The sequence below is a fragment of the Macrobrachium rosenbergii genome, chromosome 44 (assembly GCF_040412425.1).
Source record: "Macrobrachium rosenbergii isolate ZJJX-2024 chromosome 44, ASM4041242v1, whole genome shotgun sequence".
NCBI lineage: Eukaryota > Metazoa > Arthropoda > Malacostraca > Decapoda > Palaemonidae > Macrobrachium > Macrobrachium rosenbergii.
Genome location: NC_089784.1, coordinates 15,783,004 through 15,808,884, shown reverse-complemented (window position 1 = coordinate 15,808,884; position 25,881 = coordinate 15,783,004). Strand labels below are relative to the sequence as shown.

At 33.0% G+C, this 25,881-nt stretch overlaps 1 protein-coding gene and 1 long non-coding RNA gene across 3 annotated transcripts in view; one reads left to right on the top strand and one right to left on the bottom strand.

Annotated features, from left to right (window-relative positions):
* The window catches only part of LOC136829362 (lachesin-like), a 55,463-nt gene extending 41,668 nt beyond the window's left edge, over positions 1-13,795 (bottom strand). Inside the window, exons 1-2 of the mRNA XM_067087810.1 lie at positions 13,538-13,795; positions 10,028-10,311 (exon numbers count right to left, since the gene is read on the bottom strand). Of these exons, the coding sequence (XP_066943911.1) occupies positions 10,028-10,103 (76 nt within the window). The 5' untranslated portion in view covers positions 10,104-10,311; positions 13,538-13,795. The remainder of the gene's footprint in view (positions 1-10,027; positions 10,312-13,537) is intronic.
* Positions 1-25,881, top strand: part of LOC136829367 (uncharacterized) — a 521,509-nt gene that overhangs the window by 187,529 nt on the left and 308,099 nt on the right. The gene's annotated exons all lie outside the window — the stretch shown is intronic.

Sequence of the window (25,881 nt, the reverse complement as noted above, 5' to 3'; positions counted from 1 at the left end):
ATGTAAATGCTCATGGGTATCTACTTGTCTGGTTTTTTGTGTGCAAGTGGGAATGTTCAAATTATGACGATGTTAGCTGACTTCCCATCGAGCAAAATCAGTCTATACAAATTGCTGGAGAAGGTTTTTGGTCATGTTCGATGCATGCAGAAGCTTCCATGTGTTTATGCTGCAGTTGATGTTCACTCATCATGCTACGAAATTATGTACAGTTTCACCAATGATACCTATGTCTCAATATGCTGAGGACAGGTAGACACCAGGTCGTGGTTTGGTTGGACAAGAGAGCATAGTGAATACATACAGACAGGGACCGTAACTACGGTTTTAGGTAACTAGACGCACTGAATAACTGAACCTTCACAAATGAAACAAATGGTTTTGACATTTTCCCTGTCTTGCAGTGCGCTGTTTTATGTTCTTTTTCCTGGCTCGATCAGAGTGAAATTTTCGTGGGAGTCAGGGCGTCTGAGTCTATTCGTCAAACTTACATCCTTGTATTATCAGCCGTTACCTTGAAAACGTGTTCCCCCAACCTGCATAGCAAATAAATGTTGGATAGATTTATTTGTAGCAACCGCGGTTTTGAAAAAGGGAGAGCCCCAGTTACAGTTTCACGGCTTAGAAAGATCTTGATATATATTTTTCTGTGAGAGACAATCTGTCGTTTTCCCTTATCGATATGTGGTCATCATGAAAAAACAATTCTTCTTAGTGTTAACTTTTGACGTTCAACTTGTCTCAGGATATATATGCAGTAGGGACAATTGTTGATATAGTAATACACAGGCATTTACTCAGCAGATGTAGAGGGCTTGATTAATAAACACGGTATAGAAAATCAACCAATTTTTGTTGTATCATGGAATACTATTAGTTAAAAGGATGTCTTCATATATATGAAATACACAAGTTGTAGTATACGGAAGAAAAAAATACAGAAATACCCTGAATTTATCCTTAAATGCTAACTTCACTGTTTTTCTATCATTGGACCGTTGCTGGCTTTACAGTATATGAGACAGTATTAAGATCATGAGAGCATATAATGTAAGAGAAACCATCCTTTCATCAGTACAGTACTCTAAATCATTCTTAGATATCCTGCTGCTACATACATATGTAGCTCTTTTATTCACTGAAATTCTCTATAAACGCTCTGAGATCCTTTATTTGTTAGGAAATGAAATTGGTTAGAACAAAGACACTGTTTCCCCAAAATAAGTAACTAAGGAAACTTTAACCATTTGGTCCGTCTCATTTTTTATCACCTTTTCTAGTTTCAAAGGCAATTCTTTTATGAGAATTTCGACGTCAACAATTTAGGCTTATGTATTTGCTAGGAAAAGATAGTGCAATACACAACGCCAAAGGTAAGCTTGTTTAAACTTACATCTACCATCCTACGCCTTTAGATTGCACTAGAGAAGGGCTGCAACCCCGTGACTTATTTTCTACGTCAGAAGCACAGCCGACCTTACGAAACAATAATTTCTGCCTCAATTTAGTGCGCGACACGAGGAATTGCGCGAGAAGGAAATCTTGACCTTTAAGAAGAGATTTTCGTTCAGAGTTTCCTGCGTCAGCGTTACCGTCCAAGCATTCTTCGTGCAGGTTAATTAAAAAGTCTGAAAGGTTACGATAATGATTATAGGTTGAAGTTAAAGAAAAATGCAAGGAATGTGGTGTAAGGGGGGGGGGTGAGGGGAGGGTGCGGGAGACACCGGGATGAGAAGCACATCTCAAACCTTCCTTGACGTGTCGGTCTTGAGATTCTCTTCATGAAGTTTCGTTAGGAAAATCAATACGGGGACGTGCATCTTCTTGGCTTTTTCTTATTTCTTCATGGGGAGTCCGTTTGTTTTATTTGCGTTTTCTTGGACTGCTTTTAGTACACAAGACAATAATAAGGAGCTTATCTTTACATGAGATAGTAAAGTTTTTGGAAGGTAATGAAAGGAATAAACTTGTGATATTGAATACGTTCATAACAATGTTACCATTATGAGAAGGATTTTATAGTAAAAACAGTGAATGAGGCCTTCGGCTTTGAAAACAGATCTCAGAATTTACAAAAGCTAAGAGCATACGTGTTATCAAAGATCATTCGACAAATTCTTTAAATCAGTGAGAATTTCACATGGCAGCAGCTTTTCAGTAGCGCATCTGCAGATCCTCTGCGTCACACATTTACAATTCCCGACCGAGAGCGGTGTCTTTGACCCTCACTTCCATTCATAATTCATTTGACAAGCGCCAAAGAGCATCCTAGATGCTGGGCAACTTCAAGGGCCATCCAGTGAACGCCCCTCTTCCCTTTCAATGTCTTCCCCAAAAGAAGGGGATTTGAATGCTCATCCGAGAAATCGCTTGTCTTTTGTTATTAGTGTTTGCTGTTCGTTACGCCTGTTTTAAATCATAACTTTGTTAATGAAGTTTCGCAAGACCGAACTAATCTGGAAATAATGATAAAAACACAACACAAATGCAAACAGGTTTATTTGTCTCCAAATGAACAAAAGGATAAATATGAAAGAAATTATACTGAAATGTTGTCGAAATGTCATTTACTTCTGCAAAGGTAATACCGGACGAAATTGGTTTTGGCTGTCAACAAAATGAAACGAAACAATGGGAAGCAAATTTAAATCTATTGAAGACAAAATTGCCATTCGAGTGGGATTGGTTGGCAATAATACGAAGAGGGGAGATTCGACGTTGCTGAAAATTTTTGCTGAATTTTTAGCTGTGCCAAACTGAAAAGATTAAACAATAAAGGGCAACGTTCGTTATCATCATCAATTTTTCCCCAAAGCATAACACTGGCGTCGGTTCTACATCCCCTCGACTTTTAAAGGTAACCTCCTACTTAGTTTCCGAGAAGAAGAAAGGTCTTTATAGGAAGGAAATAAACGATGAACTGGTAATGAAGGCTTAGACAATCTTTGCCTGAGTATTAAACAAAAAAGAGAACTTCTACACTGAGCCGGATTAAGGTCTTAGAGGAGCGGGTTATTAAATACCTGAAGACTTTCATAAACTGCAAACTTGGAAGACTAATGGGGCTTTAACCTGAGTCCCTTTTTTTTGTGTCTTCCTCAGTATTGTACTTGAAGAAAAGAAGTCACCATCTTGGAACATGAGTGATGAAATGGGGACTAATTAGAACGAAAATCACAATGAACTCTAGTGATATCGAAACTCGTATCATACTTGAATCATCGATACTTTAATACATCAAGAATTAGTAATCTGTGGAGGGGCAGCCAAATGAAGAACTTACGAAATATTTAGAGTGGCTAAAAAATCAATTTGTAAATTAATATAATAAGGAAAATGAGGATAAAATTCAAAACGACACAAAAATTGTACAATATGAAAGTTAGAAGCAAAAATAAAAAAGTATGTATATATAATTTGTATATGTGTGTGTGTGTTCCCTAGAGTATTACCTAATATCGAAGCATTTTGAATAAGAACATAAATAAAAATAATGAAAAGCCTAGCGACTAAATTCAAAAATCGTTACCATGATCAGTCTGGAAAAAATATTATTTGCTGGAAATTTGGATAGTCTGGAAAATAAGAAATTAAGATGCGAGGGACATAACTTAATCATAGTTTTTAACAATAATGAATATTGGCCATCACACACAAATATATGTGTATATATATGTGTGTACACTGTATATATGTATACGGTATCTATGTATGCATGGATACTGATAAGCGCAGGCCAATTTTTATGGAGAATGATGGCTAAAGGGACAGGAATGCTGAATGACATTATTGTCATGTAACATAACAGCTATACAAGAAAATGTTCATAACCGTAAAAAGCACTTCTCCAGAGAGCAACCAGGAATTAATAACCATCTTGTGTGCAGCATTTTCATCTGTCAATTAAGACTTGGATCCAATGTCGAAACTGGTGGATTCTTTGAAGCCCCTCATCACTGGTTTAGCAGTTATTTTAATTATCACTATCGTTATAAATTTCAAGCAGCTATAAAGTTCAGAGTTGCTTGGAACCGCACTTTCAAATAAAGATAATAAATAAGAGATACCACAACTCGTCTTCTATGCTCAAAGTAACCAGTTGTGAAACAACATCCACTTTAGTAAATGTTCTCTTCTGAACTCAATCCCCATCCTCCTTCCACTTCTAACGTAATAATATTATTATTAATCCTAATCAGATTGTTTGTCTTCATCCCAAAAATTTTGGAATTCCATAACATTTTTATGAGTATACACACACACACACACACACACACACACATATATATATATATATATATATATATATATATATATATATATATATATATATATAGTTTTTTTGGCCTTCCTCACCACTAAACCGCTTGGCAATGTTGAGCCGTGGAAAATGGCTTCTTACCATCATTAAATGGAGAGTAGTTACCATGAATTTACAATTTAATATTTGAACTAAATATTTCGCTATAAGGTCATATCAACCCGCCACCCCCCCACAAAAAAATGCTTCAGATTTTGCTCTTACCGGAAGCATGCTAGCAATATTTGGCTCGCTTTTTTATGTAGCACTTTTATTGCAGAGAAAATTTTTAGTGGTTTCAATGTCTGCACTGCCATATAAGATACCAGTATCTTTCCCTGGCACCTTTCCTAAATTCATTCGCGGTTGAATGTCAAAGTGAGGGAGAAATGGTCTACCCTCTCCAATGTAGTTCATTGTTCTTGGCAGATATCAAAATATCTTCGAGATCTTTCACTTGAAGCTTAAATTTCCATTGCATATCTAGGAATAATCCAAAAACTGTAAGGCTGTTTTATATATATATATATATATATATATATATATATATATATATATATATATATATATATATATATATATATATATATATACTGTATATATATATATATATATATATATATATATATATATATATATATATATACTGTATATATATATATATATATATATATATATATATATATATATATATATATATATATATATATATATATATATATATATATATATATATATATATATATATATATATATATATATATACTGTATATATATATATATATATATATATATATATATACTGTATATATATATATATATATATATATATATATATATATATATATATATATATATATATATATATACTAACATATAATATGTATATATACATATAAAAGTCACTTTACATCGTTGTTTCTAAACCAGGCAGCGGTTCGAATGCCACTGATGACGAAACACTTATCTATTATAATTACCATTTAATGGTAAATTGTTGGCGAGGCATAATGAACTGGATATTAAACGATGCCTGTGACTTAATATTTGTGAATATAATATTATGTCAGGGTGTACGTGTGTGTGTGTATATATATGTGTATATATGTATATATACAGTGTATATACTGTATATACACACATATATTATATATATAATGTGTGTGCGTATTTATGTTTGTATGTACGTATATCTTCTTCAGCAAACACGAACCCATTTAATTCTACCTTCGGCCTTGAGGTACTGAAATACTGGAAAACTCTCCGCCAAGAAAAAAGACAATGATAACACATTCTTTAACACAAAAATTTCTCCTGTAGTTCGTTATTTTCACCCACGTCCTGCGCTATTCTCGTCTGTCTAGCACGCACTGTCAAGTTCCTTCATTATTGTTTTTCCTCTTGGTCGCTCCTCAAACATTCCACCGCCACTTTCTCTGTCTTCTATTCCCAAGTACTCCTAGCATCTCATACACAACCCTTTTTCTCAAAGTATTTTCTTCCGTTTACCAATATCAGGAAACCTTTTTGGATTCCTTTGTTCCATGCTCTCGTCCAGTGTATCTTACCTTGCTTCGTGTTTTCATATCGAGTATTCTCATATTCTGGCACATTCTACAAACATTTACAGACAGCTTTCGACGCCTTCCCAATTATACCTCCTTTGTACATTTTACAAATGTACATTATTCCACCAAGGCTCGGTTCAATAGTCTCCTCTTCAGTTCCACCTTTTATTCAACTTTTATTTCCGCTGAACTTTTTGTTTTATTTCACAGATTCCGCAAATGCCCGTTGCGTTTATTGCCTCCCCCAACTGTCAGTATACACACATGCAGTGTATATATTTATTCATACCTGTGCCCGTGTGACCAATAAAATGCGTAGCCATTAGGCCAAAATGGCACTATATTTTCCGCTTTCCTTCGGGCAATTTCGTTCTCTTGAGGTGCAATGCTCTTGTTGGGGAAGGCAGACTTCTTACCAGAAATATACTTATTTCGCCGCACCTGAATTTTCTTTGTTAAAATAAACTTGGATTTTACGACTTCCCGGTTCTGTTCAGGTATAATATAGGGCCTTAAACAAGGAGAGTTATGTTTACCTACGAACAAGCTTCCAGAATTTGCTAAGGAAAAGAGGAAAAGGAATGAATAAACGTTGTAATAGAAGTGGGAGAGATGTATTGTTGGCGTGAAAGACACATTGAGATATATATATATATATATATATATATATATATATATATATATATATATATGTATATATATATATATATATATATGTATATATATATATATATATATATATATATATATATATATATATATATATATATATATATGCTAACAAATCGTATTCCTCTTTCTGTATTCTTTTTATTTACTTCATATTTACTTTTATGTCTAAAACTGTTTGTAAACTGTAGATAAAAATACTGAATAAATATATATTATCTTTGAAAAAGTGTTAGAAAACTAAGTGAGAATAATCCATTCCTCAAGCTCTGAGAAAGAGGTAACACAACGTCTGCTTCACTTAGGAGAGAGAGAGAGAGAGAGAGAGAGAGAGAGAGAGAGAGAGAGAGAGAGAGAGAGAGAGATTCTCTTTCTTATTCTTTCTTACCAGATGTTTATATCTTTCTTCCCTTCACTAGGCAGGTCTGTTAATTCCTCCAGGTCTGGGCTATTTAAACTCTTTGGATTCCTCGACTCTCAGTCCTGTATATCTTTCGAAAAAATCATAATAATTTCATTCTATTTTTTATGTATATTTTTATCATGTATCTTATATTGCATCGCGTACATTTTATGGTATGTTACTTCTGTCTTATGTTACTTCTGTCTTATATAGCATGTATCTCTGCCTTTATGTATCCCTTGGTACTGGTCAACGCCCACAAATTGCGACAACCAAGTTAGTCGAGAAAGATAAGGCTTCCCAGGAGGTTATATTGCCACTTAAGTCCTTGATCAATGGAAAGGTTTCGATGTATAGTTCTTGCGTGTAGTTTGTGAGTTTTACAAATAGCAATTTGTTCAACTAGAGTTTGGTACAAGAGATAAGTTAAGTCTAATTGGAAAAGTACTGCTGTTGTGGACTTCCTGATGGCACTTGCTGCGTGGAAGTGCAATCACCGGAAATACAATCAAGTAACGATTTAAAAAGAGATTTTGAACCTATAGAAACAAAGCAGAGAGAGAGAGAGAGAGAGAGAGAGAGAGAGAGAGAGAGAGAGAGAGAGAGAGAGAGAGAGAGAGGGCGGCAAAACAGGTAGCAGAAACCAACAATCGATTAAAATTAATGGCCATCAGAGCTTCATGAATGGAGGTGATTTTGTGATGAATCTGCCATTCGACAGAAGTTGCGTCGAACGGTCGCACCCATTTGACGTAAAAGCTATGATCGTTAAGCTAATTGGTATTAATTATGCAATGTGTCCCTCTGTATGAATGATGACTCGCTTCACAGAGAGAGAGAAGAGAGCCATAAAATTTATTGATCGATTGGCAAATATAGCCTACGTAAGTTGCTCTGCAATGTTGATTTTAGCTGCAATTAATGCCATGGACATAAGCTGTCATAAACGTGTATATTATATATATATATATATATATATATATATATATATATATATATATATATATATATATATATATATATATATATATATATATATATATATATATATATATATATATATATTATACACTTTTATGACAGCGTGTGCCCATTGCATTAATTGCAGTTAAAATCAGCATTGCAGAGCTATATATATATATATATATATATATATATATATATATATATATATATATATATATATATATATATATATATATATATATATATATATATATATATATATATATCCATCCATTACGAGCGAAAATTTGGAGGAAAAAGGAAAATGTCTTTGTTCTCACAACGAGCAATTGAATAGGAACCTCAGTCACATTACAGAAATCTGTCATCTGTTTTCTGCGAAATCGGAGGAACAGTTCAATGAAATTCACCAGATTTTACGGAGTCCATTCATACGAGAATGAAACCTCGATGAAAACACTGACAGCTGTCACACGCATTCCGCGGTATTATATAATGAGTTAAAAGGAATAACTGCAGGTTTTATGCAAGTCATTCATACTAATGTGATTACTCTGTGAGAATACCAACAGCTGTCGCTGGCATTCTGTGATATTACGTAATCAGCGGAAATAAATCAAGTTAATGAACAAAGGGTATTGTTGCAGACATGTCCATTGATACTATAACATGTTGTTCCCCTGTCTATTGCAACGTAAGGAATAAATTATTAAGCTGATGATGTTCTCTGCGACTGAATTGCTTAAAAATGGAAGCCGTAACGATAATAAATAATCTTATTAATATTTCTGTTGCTGTCAACATTAGTCTTCATTAGAGCAACAACTGTAGTGGGTGTATTTGAGACAGCGGTAAAAATGGAAACATGAAGTTTTTAGCGTTTTGCGGTATAACACAAGAGTTTCCTGAATTTTCATTCCTTCACAAAATACTTCTTGCTATACTAACAATAATAATTATTGTTATTACAAGTCATGTAAATAGAATGGCTGCATTATTTGAGGTAATTTTCTTAATTTTCGTTATAATTCTTTTCTTTTCCACGTTAACATTGAATAATGATTAGTCAGTGTTCATATTACGGTAAAGAAAAATACATTTGCAGCAGTGTTTATTCTCTGTACAAGAGAAGGTAGTGAAACATGGGTGGATAATTCCGTAGAGCTTAACAGCAGTTAACAGGCATTGATAAGAGAGGATCTACTTCATCATCATTATATTATTATTATTATTATTATTATTATTATTATTATTATTATTATTATTATTATTATTACCACAAGTTTTCGTCTGCTAGTTTCCTTCCTTTAAAAATAATAATAATATTCTACATCGAAAGAATGACTTTCGACATTTCATAACATTTCAATAAACTGAATGAATTTCGCATGCTGACGTTAGTATTTCTGATAAATTGGCATCACTGATGAAGTTCATGGAGTAATTTCACGAAGGTTTGATAGCAAAGTTGGAGAACAAAAATTCAAATATCCTTCCACGTTGGCAATCATTTATTTCACTCGGATATTAGTTTTACGCTTTTACAAAAGATAAATTTGATGGGGTGCAAATTTTTTTACCTTTATTGATATTATTGATAGTAATAGTAATAGTAGTAGTTATACGCTTTTCATATTTCAGGCTGTTAAATTTCTTATCTCTGCATCATGAAATACTGTTTAAAGCATAATACGTAAGGTTCACTCACACATACAAGCACAACACATTGCATATATATATATATATATATATATATATATATATATATATATATATATATATATATATATATATATATATATATATATATATATAGATATATATATAGATATATATATATATATATATAGATATATATATATATATATAATATATATATATAATATATATATATATATATATATATATATATATATATATATATATACTATATATATATATATATATATATATATATATATATATATACATATATAGATATATATATATATTACACATACATATTTTATATGTATATTTATATAATGTAATATGTATATAATTTTATATATAATATATATATATATATATATATATATATATATATATATTGCAAAAAATGCAAAATTGAGTGATTCTTACCTGAGAGAAACAATCCAAGGAAAAGGAAGAGCCAGAAGGGACGCCATCTATTGACGAGAAGTTGTAGCATCGACATCGTTGGAGTCCAGTCTCTTTGTTATTTCTCTTTTTCTTTTCTTTTCTTTTTCTTTCAAGTGTCTTAGTGTTCAACGCGAGTAGAATATGAAAAGTCCTTTATTAGGGACACTAGCATATTTCATGCTCTTTAATATCCATGGCTTTAGTAATGTGGTTTTCCATAATTCTGAGTTGGTTCTAAACGCAATTGTGAATTTCGTAAGTCACTGGAATCGGTATTTGATATAAAAATAGTGAATGATGATAAGAAACAAAAAATATAGTGACAGTTTTATATATTCTAAATATGTATTTCTTTGGATTCTAAATGTATTTTGATTGCGTTCGCTAACATGCATAAAAATACTATTTTGTTATTATAAATATATATATATATATACATGTGTATTTATACGTATAAATATATATACATATATAAAACCTTTGTTTATATCAACCGAAATACATTAATAGTTCATGCTTAAGGCAGCTCACATGTCAAAGTCGATTAATATTTATAAAAAGAAACATGATATTCTGCTTGCCGAGAAAAGGTTAATGTGGCATGAGAAAACTAAGATAATATTTTCTTTCAGATTACACGTATATACATATATATATGTATATATATATATATATATATATATATATATATATGTATGTATGTATGTTGTATATATATATATACATACATACATACATATTTCTATACGCTAACGTATTTACGCTTTACAGAATAGGTATACGCATTCTGTGCTCTCTCTCTCTCTCTCTCTCTCTCTCTCTCTCTCTCTCTCTCTCTCTCTCTCTCTCTCTCTCGTTAGTAGGACACTGCTGTCTGTAAGACTGTGTAATCAAATAGTGCTACATTATGATCTTCGATGGGACATCATTTGAGTTATTTTTCAATGATATATATATATAATTGAAAAATGACTCAAATAATGTTCCATGTGTGTGTGTGTGTGCGCGTGCGCGCGTGCATGCATTTACGTACAAGCATGAATGTTCTCAGCCATATCATCCAAGGAAGATTAATTATAACCTATCTTACTGAATGGCATGGCAAAATTCTCCTCCTCCCAACATTGCGTATCCTCCTCTCTCTCTCTCTCTCTCTCTCTCTCTCTCTCTCTCTCTCTCTCTCTCTCTCTCTCTCTCTCTCTCTCTCTCCCCGAGGCCAACACAAATAACGAACGAAATTTTCCTCTTCATTTTATATTCCGCACTTCGAGACTCATCGTCATCTCGGGGACATTTCAGGGTCCTTCTCCTCTAATCTGGCCTCATCTCGTGGCACCTAAAACGACGAGATCTCCTTAGCATCGTAAAAAGGACGGAACTTTTGCCAAAAGCAGCAATGGATTGTGAATTTTTATCCGTTTTGCATATTAATTTGTATTCCTGTGATGGCATGCCTTGATTTCGATTTATTTTCATCATCCTTGTAATTAACGGGTTCCTGTGTGCAGTTTGTATTCAGGTTTATGTGTGTTTATTAATTTTCTTTGTTATTGGTTTATTTCTGTGATTCTATGTGTTCATTTTAATTTATCATCCTTTTTTATCAAATTACTTTTTTCATGTGTCTTATTTTCAGGCTAATGAATTTTTATGCATTAGGCCTTCATATAATTTGTGTTTCAGTGATTTTAAGCCTATATTTTTAATTGTTTTCTTTTTCTCTCTAATTACTTTTTACACTTAATTTTATTAAGATTTATTAATTTTCATTCATTTTGCATATCATATTTATATTTCTACAATTTTCTGACTTTATTTTCATCTCTTTTCATCATCTCTCCAGCTCCTTTTTTTTAAAGCATGCAACATATATCCAGACATGAGTTTTTCTTCGTTTTGCATATTATTTGCATATTTCTACGAGTCTGTGCCTTCATTTCTATTTAACATCTTTTTCTTTCTAACTGCTGTTTTCACGTATGCAATTTGCATTCAGTTTAAGAGTTTTTATATATTGTGCATATTATTTTCACATTTAAGTGATTTTATGTCTTAGATTATATCTATTTCCCTTTTGTCTTTCCCTCATGCAACTTATATCCAGGCTTGTGAATATTTATTTATTTTGCATATTATGTGTATATATCAGTGATTATATTCCTCTATTTTTATTTATTTTCTTGTAGTCTGTAATCAAGTTTTTTTTTCACGCATGCAACTTAAGATCAGGCTTTTTATTCTTTTTTTTTATTATTTGTATTTCTTTATTTCATCCCTTCACGTTTCTTTATGATCCTTTTCTCTATAATTACTTTATTCACGTCAACAACGTTTATTCAGGCTTAAGATTTTTTACTCGTTTTGCCTATTGCTTATTTTTATTGTTTTATGACATTATTTTGATACATTGTCCTATTTTCTCTGATTACTTTTTTTTACGAATGAAACTTATATTTAGAGAAAGCTTGCTTTGCTAAACAAGGTGTCTTTTATACCTGTCACATAGAAAGGTTAGCACATTTAAAAAAAAAACAAGAATATTTATCATGGAGATACTGAATTTATTTTCCCTGTGACTTACGTTTATTTGTGACACTTTTCTTCTGTTAGCTGCTAAAAGTTGCATGCACTATTTTTCCACTCGTTTTTCCTTTCCAGAATATTTTTCAGCAAATATGAATGACTAACTGTTTCCTATTAAACGTGAGATATTGGAGACATTTGTCCACTCCTTGGTGTCCACATTCATTCTTATACAATTTCTTCATAACTATTCACCAGAAGTCTTCTCTCATTTGTCGGCACGTATAAAAAATCGTAATTTTTGTGGTGTTTCATTATACTTACAAATATTAATCATTGGTAATAATGGCAGTTAATTCTCGTTTGTATTCTCGAAATTAAGTGTTATGAATTTACGAAAAAGTAAAAAGTATATTATATATATATATATATATATATATATATATATATATATATATATATATATATATATATATATGTGTGTGTGTGTGTGTGTGTGTGTATGTGTGTATGTCTATATATATATATATATATATATATATATATATATATATATATATATATATATATATATATATATATATATATATATATATATATATATATATATATACACACATATACGTATATATATGTGTACGTATGTGTTTACGAGCATCCGTATGTACGCGTATGTATACTTTCATAAGCATATACTTGCAGTTATTCTCATACGCTAGATTCGCTTTCGAGATTAAACCTAAGTGTACGGTGTTATCTTAGACCTGAGTTTAGTTTTTATCACTGACAAAATGTTATTATATATATATATATATATATATATATATATATATATATATATATATATATATATATATATATATATATAAACTTATTGTTTATTCTCCTTGCTGTCAGCATGTTTTTAAGGGGCTTTCATGAAGAGTATTGATTATATTTTCATCAGTGAAGCAACGTTTTCGTTACCTATTAGGGAAAGTTTCGATATCAAAAGACCCGATTTGATCCGAACAGAACTGAACGAGTACGGGAGACGCTTAGCGCAAGAGCGCCGAGGGAGGGACACTTCACTCTGGCACTGCTCACAGCAGACTGAGGCGTTTCCTCTGCTGCTTCAACCATGGCTGCTCGTTCAGAAAGAGTCGTGCCACAAACAGCTCCCTGCCTCCCTTCCTCTCTCTTTCACTTTCTCTCTTTCTCTTTCTCTCTTTTCACAAATTTAGAGAGGAAAAACAAGTTCGAATTTTCTTCCTTTTCTTTTTTTTTTTTTGTGACGGGATTTACCGCTGCCGTTAGTGAAGGATAGATTACCCAAGACTTGCAGGGAAAAAGTACTCCGAAACTACGTCAAGTGAATTGGTATCTTATGCAAATGTTCTCGCCTGGAAATAAAAATAGATTTGATTTGTACTCGCCCTAATCGTTTATTTCCTCGTTCATTTTCCATTTCTCCGCAAAATTTACATTTGAAATATCGTCGCCGTAGGCTTTGGAACAGTTGTAAGCACGCAGGTTTTGTAAATGGCACACAAATAATTTAGTAAAAAATACTAGCTCGCACATAACACCTACACACTGACACACATATAATATATATGTGTGTATATATATATGTATATATACATATATATTATGTATATATATATATTATTATAAAATATATATATATATATATTATATATATTATATATATATATATATTATATATATATATATATATATTATATATATGTATGTATATATATATATATATATATATATATATATATATATATATATATATATATATATATATATATATATAAATATATATAAATAGGGCGTATGTCGATAATATATGAGCTTATAAGTTGTCTGTTATAAATATTTAGCTATCTGTGTATGTATTTTATATCATATTTTTTTTTTACCTCGTGTCTCTGTGCCGCACTTTTTATTCAGTTTTCTTGTGCTTTATCTACGTTTTCATTTTATCTAAAACAAGATAATTACTCAATTATTTGTCTATTTAGATATCTACTTCTTCATTCGTGTTTCGTGCGTGTATGTTTGCTTTTGACAATTCTCTGCCATCTCGGAACTTCGTCGTAAGAGAAGTCACTTCTGAAACGTTCTTAAAGAAATTTGTTGGGAAAATAAACACTTCCTTCCCACGGGCGTGTATTGATCCAAACTGGCAACAAATCACCCGATTCCTGAATCAATTGCGTGACGACGTGTGACTCCGGCTGTAAACATGAGGGTGTCATAGCAAGCGAAGGTTATTTTTTCGTTGTCTTTGCAGCTGGTATATATATATATATATATATATATATATATATATATATATGTGTGTGTGTGTTTGATTCTGTAAACCATTTGGAGAACACCACCTTCGTTCTTTGAAAAAACCAGAAAACAAACATCTGTTCTTTTCACAGCAAGAAAGAAGTAAAGAAATATATATACATATATACAATATATATAAATAATGTGTGTATATGTGTATATATATACATATTATTTTATATATATTGTATATATATAATATATATATATATATATATATATATATATATATATATATATATATATATATATATATATATATATTTCTTTATATCTTTCTTGCTTTGAAAGATCAGATGTTTGTTTTATGGTTCTTTTCACAGAACGAAGGTGTTCTTCTCCAAATGGTTTACAGAATCAAATTTTTCGTTCACTGATCTTTACTTCATGAAGTGTTTTATTTATTCATGAGAACTGTTCTTCCTGGTTATACCACTTCAGAAAAAAAACTCTTTTCTTTCTTTGCTGTAAAGAGAGCAACCTTTCTTTTCAATTGTTGTTTACAAAGTTTTTCTGAAACTAACTTTTAAGTTAATGTACAATAACAAAATAAACTCTTATTTGATGTACAAAAATCATTCCTTTTTTTTATCGCTATGTAAATGACATTATCGATTTTTATAGCTCTATACTGTTATAAACATACAAGACATTTCCTTTCGCTAGTTGCTTCAGAGTAGATGTTTTAGTTTTAGATTTTGTGCGCACAACAGTTTCCCTCAGGTGCTGTGTAAAATACAAAAGATTTTATCTACAACTGCTATAAACAACGACACTTCTTTAACTCAGTTCCTCGTAAATATATTTATGCTCACTCGGTTATAATTCACCCTTTTCTCTCCTCACAATTCGCTAAAAGCAGTCCTCTGTACAAAACTTTTTCCAAGAATTGGATGGAAGAGATCCAGTTCTCAAGAGAATAACCGAAGTATAAATGGAAAAGCAATGAAAGATAACAAGAAAATGACATCTGTAAGTGCTCTTAATAATTCAGGTAATACTGAATTACTTTTCTTCAGTATTTATTTTCAGAAGTTTTCCTAGTTTGTAAATATCCGTAGTCCTCGTGTTTCCGTCGCATAACGTTACTTCTGATTCTACTGTTAATGACGCTATTATTATTATAGGTCCCAAAATCTTTAAACTTGAATAGGGTTCGCCAATAGCCGGTGCACAGTCATATATTTTCACCCAGTTATTTCCCCAATAAAATTTTCCACTGCGTCAGTCGACTACAAAGTCAGCAAACCGTTCCCAATCCTTCAGGCTACTGATCTATAGGTAACTTTAACTTCTACTGCCTCTAAATCAGTCCAAAGTTTCCTTAACTCTCACATTCCTCTGCTCTCGAGATCCAACTCTCCGCTTTAGCCTCTTCGAGATGACTTCCAAAGGGTATGATCTGTCGACGTCATTTCTTGACATTTGACTCGCTCTGGATCGTCGACCTTGCACAGACAGACAGTCTATTTTCATGAGCCTTGAAGTCATTCGACAGGTTTACAGAGGTCTCTGTAAATCAGATTTCCTACTCGTGTCCTTGTTCTTCTTCTATAATTACTTGGTGATAAATTTTCTGATAACAGCTTTGTACTGTTTTGATGAAAGGTAAACCACTATTGTCTTCCTATTTCAAGAGCTGCTTGGTGTTCTTTTTTTTTCAAGAATAGTTACTGATTCGTCGTTTACAAGCAGGATATTGCTAGCGATTAATTATCCAAGTCATTTAAACTCACAATACTGCCATGAGTTGCTGTTAACATTTAAACTTTGTTGTTTGTTAAATAAATTCAAATATAAAAAACTTAAGGCGCTATATCTAGCTACTGCAGATCACTTCAAATTCTTGAGTTTCTTATCAATAACGGTATACATCCTTTCTCCCCTAATACCACGTTTTTTCTGTTCGAATTGCCTCAGGTTTGATTTGGGAATTTCCCAAGAAATGATTTTACCAAAAATTGTTTGTATAATAAAAAAGGATGTTTTGTTTCAACAGCAGTGACTTCATCTTTACTTCAGCAGTTTACATAAACAAGGAGCCAATAGGTAAGGCAACCTGATAGTCTTTTAAGGTCCAGCCAGGACGTATGCAAGAAAAATAAGGGTTATGGGAATGTTAAGGCTTAACCCCGTGAACGATATATATTTCTGAAAGGGGAAGAATATGAGAGTAAGCCGGCATCTATGTAAGAATAGAATGTAAAAACAGATTTCAACAGTTCAACTGTTCACTGTTGAGGAAGGAACAGTTGCCAGACAGTGCGTGGATTAAGCGCACAGAGTGTTGGCCTGACGGCTATTAACTTATTCCTGTATTGTTGCACTTCATTTTTATTCTGAGACTGTAACTGCATTTACTCTTGCTTTTTAGCTGCACAGATTTTCAAGATAAAATTAAAGTCACGCCTCGCAACAATAAATTTCGCTTCGCGAAGTTATAATTTTCAGTTTTACGGAATGTTGAAGTATCACATTAACTCCAAATGGAAATGAGACAGCAAATATGCGCTGTTCTATTTATTGTTTCATTTCCCCGCAGAGCAAATGTGGTTTTCGCTTTACGTTTAATTTTTCAGCTGTTGGTCATGACCTGTTATTGTACCGAAATCGTGTTAAAAATTCCATGAGGAACTGCACAAAAAGAACACACCCATTATGTTTTCGTGTGAACATCATGCAAATTTCTCGTGGTCATGTTATTTTTTTTTCACTACCGTGTTTGGTGTATCCTTTATTTTGAAAGGTAACTTTACTTTATTTCATATTAGTTTTGTGTGGCTGAAATGGTTTCTTATAATAAGTTAGTACATTAATAATGATTATGCATAACATCCTTATTTTCCACTTAATCGGATATCTGATACCACAGCCACCGCCGATCAATTAAGATATCAGAGATAAAGGGAACATTCTCTGAAATAATTGAATGATTGCATGAGAATTATCTGGCGTTACAATACCTGAGAGCAAATTAGGAAGGAGACAAATACAGGACAAAACCTGATATGTATTAACCCGATTAGCAGAAAGACGAGCGAAGACCAAGGAACGTATAAGTGAATACACGGGAATAAGAACAGTTCTAACCAGCAAGTTCCAAGCCTTCAGTGTCGTTGGTCGTGGCTGTGATCTTGGAAAGTTCACTTACTCATCCTACATTGTTTGACCTCTTTTGTTTGAAATTGCTAAAAATTGCAGATCTCCTGTCAAGAGTTAGCTACCAAGTGCCTTGCAGTATTGTTTACCTTATTTTCTTATACCACAATTTTTCTTATTCTCGTGTTTACATTGTAAACTCCTGGGTTTTTTCTCCTCTCGTTGCTAATCTGATTGATAAATATCTGTCATTGTCCCTCGTTTGCTTCCTTCTGGTTTCCTCTCAAAGAATTGTGACGCCAGATACTTGGCAATCAATCAGCCAAATCATTCCTTTTCGAGAATGCTTCATCGATGTCTATAGTTTCTGCACGTGTTCTGTTGCCATTCCTACCAGAGTTTTCTAATGCAATACATTTCTCTCATTCATTGCTGCGTTGAGTAGAATTTACCTTTGCATGATACTGACCAATATTTGGCTTAGCCATGTAAACTAAATTACGGAAACTGGAAGTCTGAAAAGAAACTGCTCGGCGAAAGAAGTTTAATGACCTAAGCAAATTTACCGAGGGAGCAGTCTTACTCAGCATGCAACATGAAAGATAAATATTTAATTAAAGGAATGCGTAATGTTTCAAGCGTGTGTAGATCTGAAAGCATATTATGCTGCTCCTAAACTGAACAAAGACATTAAGAAGATTAAAGGTTTAACTTTTTTTTTCCAGGCGGCATTCCGTCTTTAAAGTCTCGTATTAAACCTGGTAACACAAGCAAAAAGGTGTCTTTTAACACAAGAAATTGGCGGCCTCATAATTTCTTTCTCCAAGGTTAGACATTCTGCAGTACAAGGGAAATGCTGCTTTTGAAAATTATGTGAAAGGTCAGCTGGGATGAAGGTTAGCGCATAAATGTTTTGCAAAACACGTGGAGAAAGATAGCTTTTAATATCCATCTGTCAGTTTTAAAATGTTTATTTTTTTCCTTATCTACTCCGTGCTGTAGACGGTGGCCACGACGTTTGAATAATGTAGAAATATCGTGTCAGATATCGTTGCTTGAAAAATACCAGTCAAAAATGGCTTAGTAGCAAAATGAAAATGATTCATATGAAGGCAGTAAACGACATGTAATTTTAAACGTTGTACTTTATTCCTCTACATTTGGGATTCTTTTAATGACGCGATAGCTCATTAACTTTTATGTATATGTTTGTATGCTCTCAGAATTGATCGCTTACTATATCTCTTTGTAAATACCATAACTTATTCATTTTCGACTGAAGTCATTTCTTAATGATTTTAGAACAGTTATTCGGTAAGCAGGAATAAGGAACCGCTATAAGCATGTGGTCTCTAAAAGTCCTAATGAAACAAATGTCGGAATTGTAAATAACACCTGCTTCTGACATTTGAAATGTATTTGGCCATACATTCTAACTGGAATCAGTAATTTACGTCAACTCACACACTTCTGTCCACACAGTCACGGAAAATACGAAAAAGATACACGTTAATACCTGAGACTTATGTCTCTCAGAATTCCATTATCGAAAAGAGTCATGAAAACTGAAAAGTTTGATAAAACATCAGATCTGTTAACGGATGACAGGATTGCAGTCCAGCTCTGATTAAATTTCCTCAAGATGCGACAGAGCTCTCTCTCTCTCTCTCTCTCTCTCTCTCTCTCTCTCTCTCTCTCACCCATTAATTCCTTTTGCTTCTGCGTACACATTTTTAAAAAGTCTTCTCAGTATTGCTCAATACGGTCGAATATTCGCTTTCTCAGAGAAAAAAAAAATAGCATATGACAAAGAGGAAAAATGTTTGAAGCAGTGACGATGACATCGTTCAAAGGAAATGAATTTAAAACAAATGGTGCTACACTTCTTGCGAATATAAATCTTGATACAATAAGAATTACTTCCACGACCGTCGACCGGGCAGCGCTCATTTGCTCCCCAGATGCGATCAAGTGAAGATGCGTGGGCGACTGGCACCGCTAGCACGATCCATGGCTAAGCTTAACCTTAAATAAAATGAATACCGAGGCTAGAGGGCTGCAATTTGGCATGAACATACCAATTTGCAGCCCTCTAGCCTCAGTAGTTTTTAAGATCTGAGGGCGGACAGAAAAAGTGCGGACGGACAAAGCCATCTCAATAGTTTTCTTTTACAGAAAACTAAAAATACTTTTACATGAATAATACCTCTCTAAGATTTGTGAAATTAGAATTTTATTGAACGAATTGAATGAGCCATGCCCTGGGACGACATGTTTCAGCCTCCTCCCTCATTTTATACCCAGCACATAATATTTTGTAAATAAATGAATTTATTATGTCGTACAATAAGTTGAAAGCTATGGAAATTATTATAAACTGTATAAGAGAGGTCATAAAACTGTAAAGTGTATCGATATCTGTGAGAGTAGATCATTTCAGGATACTTCTTTAGAATGATTTCAGGAGACTTCTTCAATGATTTCAGGAGACTTCTGTAATAATTTCTGGATACTTCTTTAATGATTTCAGGAGACTTCTTTAATGATTTCAGGAGACTTCTTTAATGATTTCAGGAGACTTCTTTAATGATTTCAGGAGACTTCTTTTATGATTTCAGGAGACTTCTTTAATGATTTCAGGAGACTTCTTTAATGATTTCAGGATACTTCTTTAATGATTTCAGGATACTTCTTTAATGATTTCAGGATACTTCTTTTATTATTTCAGGAGACTTCTTTAATGATTTGAGGAGACTTCTTTAATGATTTCAGGAGACTTCTTTAATGATTTCAGATACTTCTTTAATGATTTCAGGATACTTCTTTAAAGATTACCAGCTTAATAACTCTACAGCAAGCTGTAGAGTATTAAGCGAAATATTTCGTTGCTGTTTATACAGTAAACGACCTTAACACTTCCAACCTTAATTGATTAAAAAATACTCATGGTAGCATGCGTCTTGAGATGGAGAAACATATCTGCAGTTATGTATGGGCACAAATATGTTTAAAAATGAATTTAAACAGAGAGCTTTCGGGAAACTGTTCGATTCCCCTTTTCAGTCAAATTGGAAAGGGGAATCGAACAGATTCCCAAAAGCTCCTGTTTAGATTTATTTTTCAAAATATTTGTACCCATTCATAACTGGAGATTTCTTTCTCCACTTCCAACCTTGCTGCCACATTATTCTGGTACTGCCCAAGTAAATACAGATCTTATGGATGTAATTCACTTTAACAGAATAAAGAGAAAGAAATTCACTTTAACAGAATAAAGAGAAAGAAATGAGTATCTTCGATGTAAGAATATCGAGGAATATCTCCCAATAATATGACTTAAGGTCAACACATGGGAATACAACTGCTGCACTAGGCTGTCAGATGAACTCAGGAACCGCAATAGAACCATCCTCATGTTATTCAGTTACCTGATGTTTTTACAGCCACAAAGTTCTTCATTCAGGGTGGGTAGAGCTCTCTGCTAGCACGCTGTTGGCCCAGCGTTCGACTCTCCGAGCGGCCAATAAAGAATTAGAGGATTTTATTTCTGGTGATAGAAATTCATTTCTCGTCATAATGTGGTTCGGATTCCACAATAAGCTGTAGGTCCCGTTGCTAGGTAACCAGTTGGTTCTTAGCCACGTAAGATAAATCTAATCCTTCTGACCAGCCCTATGAGAGCTGTTAATCAGCTGAGTGGTTTGGTTAAACTAAGATATACTTAACTTTTTACAGCCACAAAAGTATTCGTGACCTAGGAACATCAGTTATAAGTGTGACTCAGTACGTGATAAAAGAAAAAGTCATGGCTCTCAGTTTTATGATATTTGATAAGTACACGGAAATATAAACGAAAGTTTCCAACATTCAAAATGAATTAGCATTATCATAACATTAAACGGCATAGCTACGCATCCCTTGGGAGGGAAACACACTGAACAACAGGTCGTAAAATATATACGGCTCTCTTAAGGTAATGCTGAGTCAACACATATTTCAAAATAGGCTTCGGGGTAGATTGTTTGTGTTAGTTTGAGAGAGAGAGAGAGAGAGAGAGAGAGAGAGAGAGAGAGAGAGAGAGAGAGAGAGAGAGAGAGAGCGTGATATAATCATTCTATAGAAAAAGCCTCAAACACGGTTGTAAAAAAAAAAATAAATAAAACAAAGTGACGGCAGAATTTTATAAATTTTCGATCTTATCGTCATGAATACTTAAAATATATAAAATAGACTAACCGCAAAAAATAACAAATATATTTTAGAAATTAACTGTATACACAGGACACTTTCAACGAATCATAAATACATTATATACTGTTATAAACGCAATCCTGTCAGTTCTATACGTTAAAGTCCTTTCATTTTATCTAATAAAAGATTCTCCTTGTAACCAATCTTCCCGGCACTTAAAAATTATAACCATTTTTCTCCAAACTACAATAACCAAACAGTATCCGATTATGCTGACGTACTACTTCGGTTTCATGGTACCTCACCGTGTGTATACATACATTATATATATACATATATATGTATATATATATATATATATATATATATATATATATATTTATATATTAATATATATATCATATATATATATATATATATAGTTACAAGCTTTCTTGGACAAACATATTATCAATATATATATATATATATATATATATATATATATATATATATATATATATATATATATATATATATATTACCCATTTAGCACATATGATTCATTCAATTAGTAAAATTAGTAACAGAGGAATATTGCGAAAATCATAAAGTACTGCTATACTTTTTGCTCTGTACCCAGCAGTTGTATGTAATATATATATATATATATATATATATATATATATATATATATATATATATATATATATATTTCAATTGTTGTGTCAAGAGTGATAATGTGAGCACTGAAATATTCTCTCATGATTATCGCTCATTCTCTACCCAAGAGGTATTCATTACTCCTCTTTGTGGAGGAAAGTAATTAAGAGTAATGGGCCAGACATGTAAATGGAATATTTTCCATTTCATGCACACGGTTGTTTTATATATATATATATATATATATATATATATATATATATATATATATATATATATTCTTCTTCTTCTTCTTCGTTTTAACGTGCTTTTATTCCCATTTTTAAGTAGGCACAGTGCCTTCTTTGAAGGACTTTGATTTGGCAGTGGGGTAGGCCGTAACCTCGATCGGCTGCCCTGCCTGACATCGCTTAGACCCCGGTAACGAATGTACATGTATTAGAATCCCCCGCTCCTTTCTCCCATGGCACGAGGAGACAGTTCGAGAAGGTGTCTGTTATGTTTTTTAGAAGATGTTGGAGTGGCTTTTGTTTATGTGTGATTAGTCTGTAACACCCATTTGCTTTCAGCAAACCTATCCGTTGATTACATACGTAATCCCGGGGTGTCTACACGGATAGCAATAATGGTCGGCTATGAATATATATATATATATATGTGAAGTCTGTGGTTGTGTGTGTGCCATCGAGGCTGTGTGTGTGTGTGTGTGTATATATATATATATATATATATATAAATATATATGTATATATATATATATATATATATATATATATATATATATATATATATATATATATATATATATATAAAAATATATATATATACACACGCACACACACACATATATATATGTATGTATATATTTGTATATATATATATATGTATATATATATATGCATACATACATACATACATATATACGACCGTGTGTATGAAATAGGGAATACCCCATTTACGCGTCTGGCCTATTACTCTTAATTAATTGTCTTCACAAAGAGGATTGATGAATACCTCTTGGGTAAAGAGAACGAACGATAATTATGAGAGAATGTTTCAGTGCTCACACATTTCCTCATCACTCTTGACACAACAATGGAAATTAATAATTCTGTGGTAACCGAAGAAAACAAAAGACGTAGTAATGTATATTAGCAACAATATTGTCGACGTCCGTTGTCATTTTAATTACTTCATTCCCTAAGGTATTTTCACTGTCCATACTATTTGGCTTCACAAGGGTGCATTCTCTCCATGGTATTATAATCTCAGATCTTGTTGGTGATACACTTTTCCTGTTATTTCCTTGTTGAGAAAAGAATTTCATTTAGTAGTAATTAGAAAAGGGACTCTACCATCAAAAGGTGAGTCTTGTACTTCTTTTGGGAACAAAAGACTCATTATCTACAAAAGTTGATTATAGCAAGAACAACAAAGGTACTTCAACGATTTGTTGTTTTTCTGAACATGAATTGGGAAGGGGGGCTAGTTATTGTTTCTCGTAACTCAGGAAGGCATGAAATTGCAAAGGCAAATTATTTTGATGGAAAATATCTCACAAGACAAAATCTAAGGACTCTTGCCTTTGCAATTCGCCCTGATATCTTCTTTACTCCTCTGAAAATGGTGACATACATCGCCCATTCATACTTCACGAATTTCGCTCGCAAACTCCTCGTTATTGGAAAGTCTTGTATAAATTCACCGAGTATCTTACATTATTCAGACTTGAGTATCTGACGTTGATAACGAGTTGTCGGATATGATACAACTGTTAACGCTTATATTTTCAGTTTCTGCAAAGGATAAACGTTATATTGATATTGGTGTTTAACAATAGATTCCTGTAGCGTATACGAAATTTAGATTTAACTGCTGTCTCATTCTGAACGCATCGAAGAATGAAAGATGGAGAGTCCCACATCCCACCTCTGTATAACCAATTTTTTTTTTTTTTTTTTTTTTTTGTACCAAGACTTGAAATGTCAGTTCGCTTCTGGCAGAAAGTGGCTGAAAAGGAATAAAGGAAGAGCGATTAGTGTCGCACCCCTTTCATCTCCAGAGATCAAAGAGGCCTACGATAGCTTCACACAATGGTGGAGTCGTAGACTCTCTAGATTTTGACTTTCTTGGGTTTAGAGATATTACACCTAAAAATTACAAAAAAAAAAAAAAAACTACCCTCCGCCCCTCAAAAATATCGAAGAGAATCATTGACATTTGAAAATGATTTTATTAAAAGAAACTTTTTACCTTGGGAACATTTGTTCCGGAAGTGCATTGTGGACATCAAGTCAAAACATGAGCTTCGTTGAGGTTGGAAGAAGGGACTTAGTGATCGACTGAGGACAATCATGAACTCGAAATAACGGAAATGGGAAGAATTCTTTTAAACGACTAACTCCCGTGGGGGGAGGGGGGCTGGGGTTAGTGCTGTCGGTGCACCTCGTGTGGGGCACTGTAGGCATTAGTTAAGCTTTTTTGCAGCGTGCCTTCGACCCCAAGCTGCAACCCCTTTCGTTCCTTTTACTGTACCTCCTTTCGTATTCTTTCTTCTATCTTACTTTCCGCCCTCTCCTAACAATTGATTCATAGTGCAACTGCGAGGGTTTTCCTCTTGTTACACCTTTTCAACTTTCACTGTCAATTTCTGTTTCAGCACTGAATGACCTCATTGGTCCCAGTGCTTGGCCTTTGGCCTAAATTCTAGATTCAGTTCTAGATAATCTAGATATCAAAAAGGCCCACATAGATGGGTCTTTGCCCAACAATAGACGTTGATACATGTTCTTCCTTGTATTTGGGCTTTTGCTTATTTCTAAAAGTCATAACATATTTTAATCAGCAACTGAAACAATAAAGACAGATTATGCTTATTTGATAGCAACAACAATAAAGACAGTTACGTTGATACATGTTCTTCCTTGTATTTGGGCTTTCTGCTTACGTCCACAAATATTTCTAAAAGTCATAACATATTTTACATCACTGATATTAACGTCCATTTGTTTTAGTTACTTTGCTTCTTTCCCTCCTGCCTAGCCATTTTG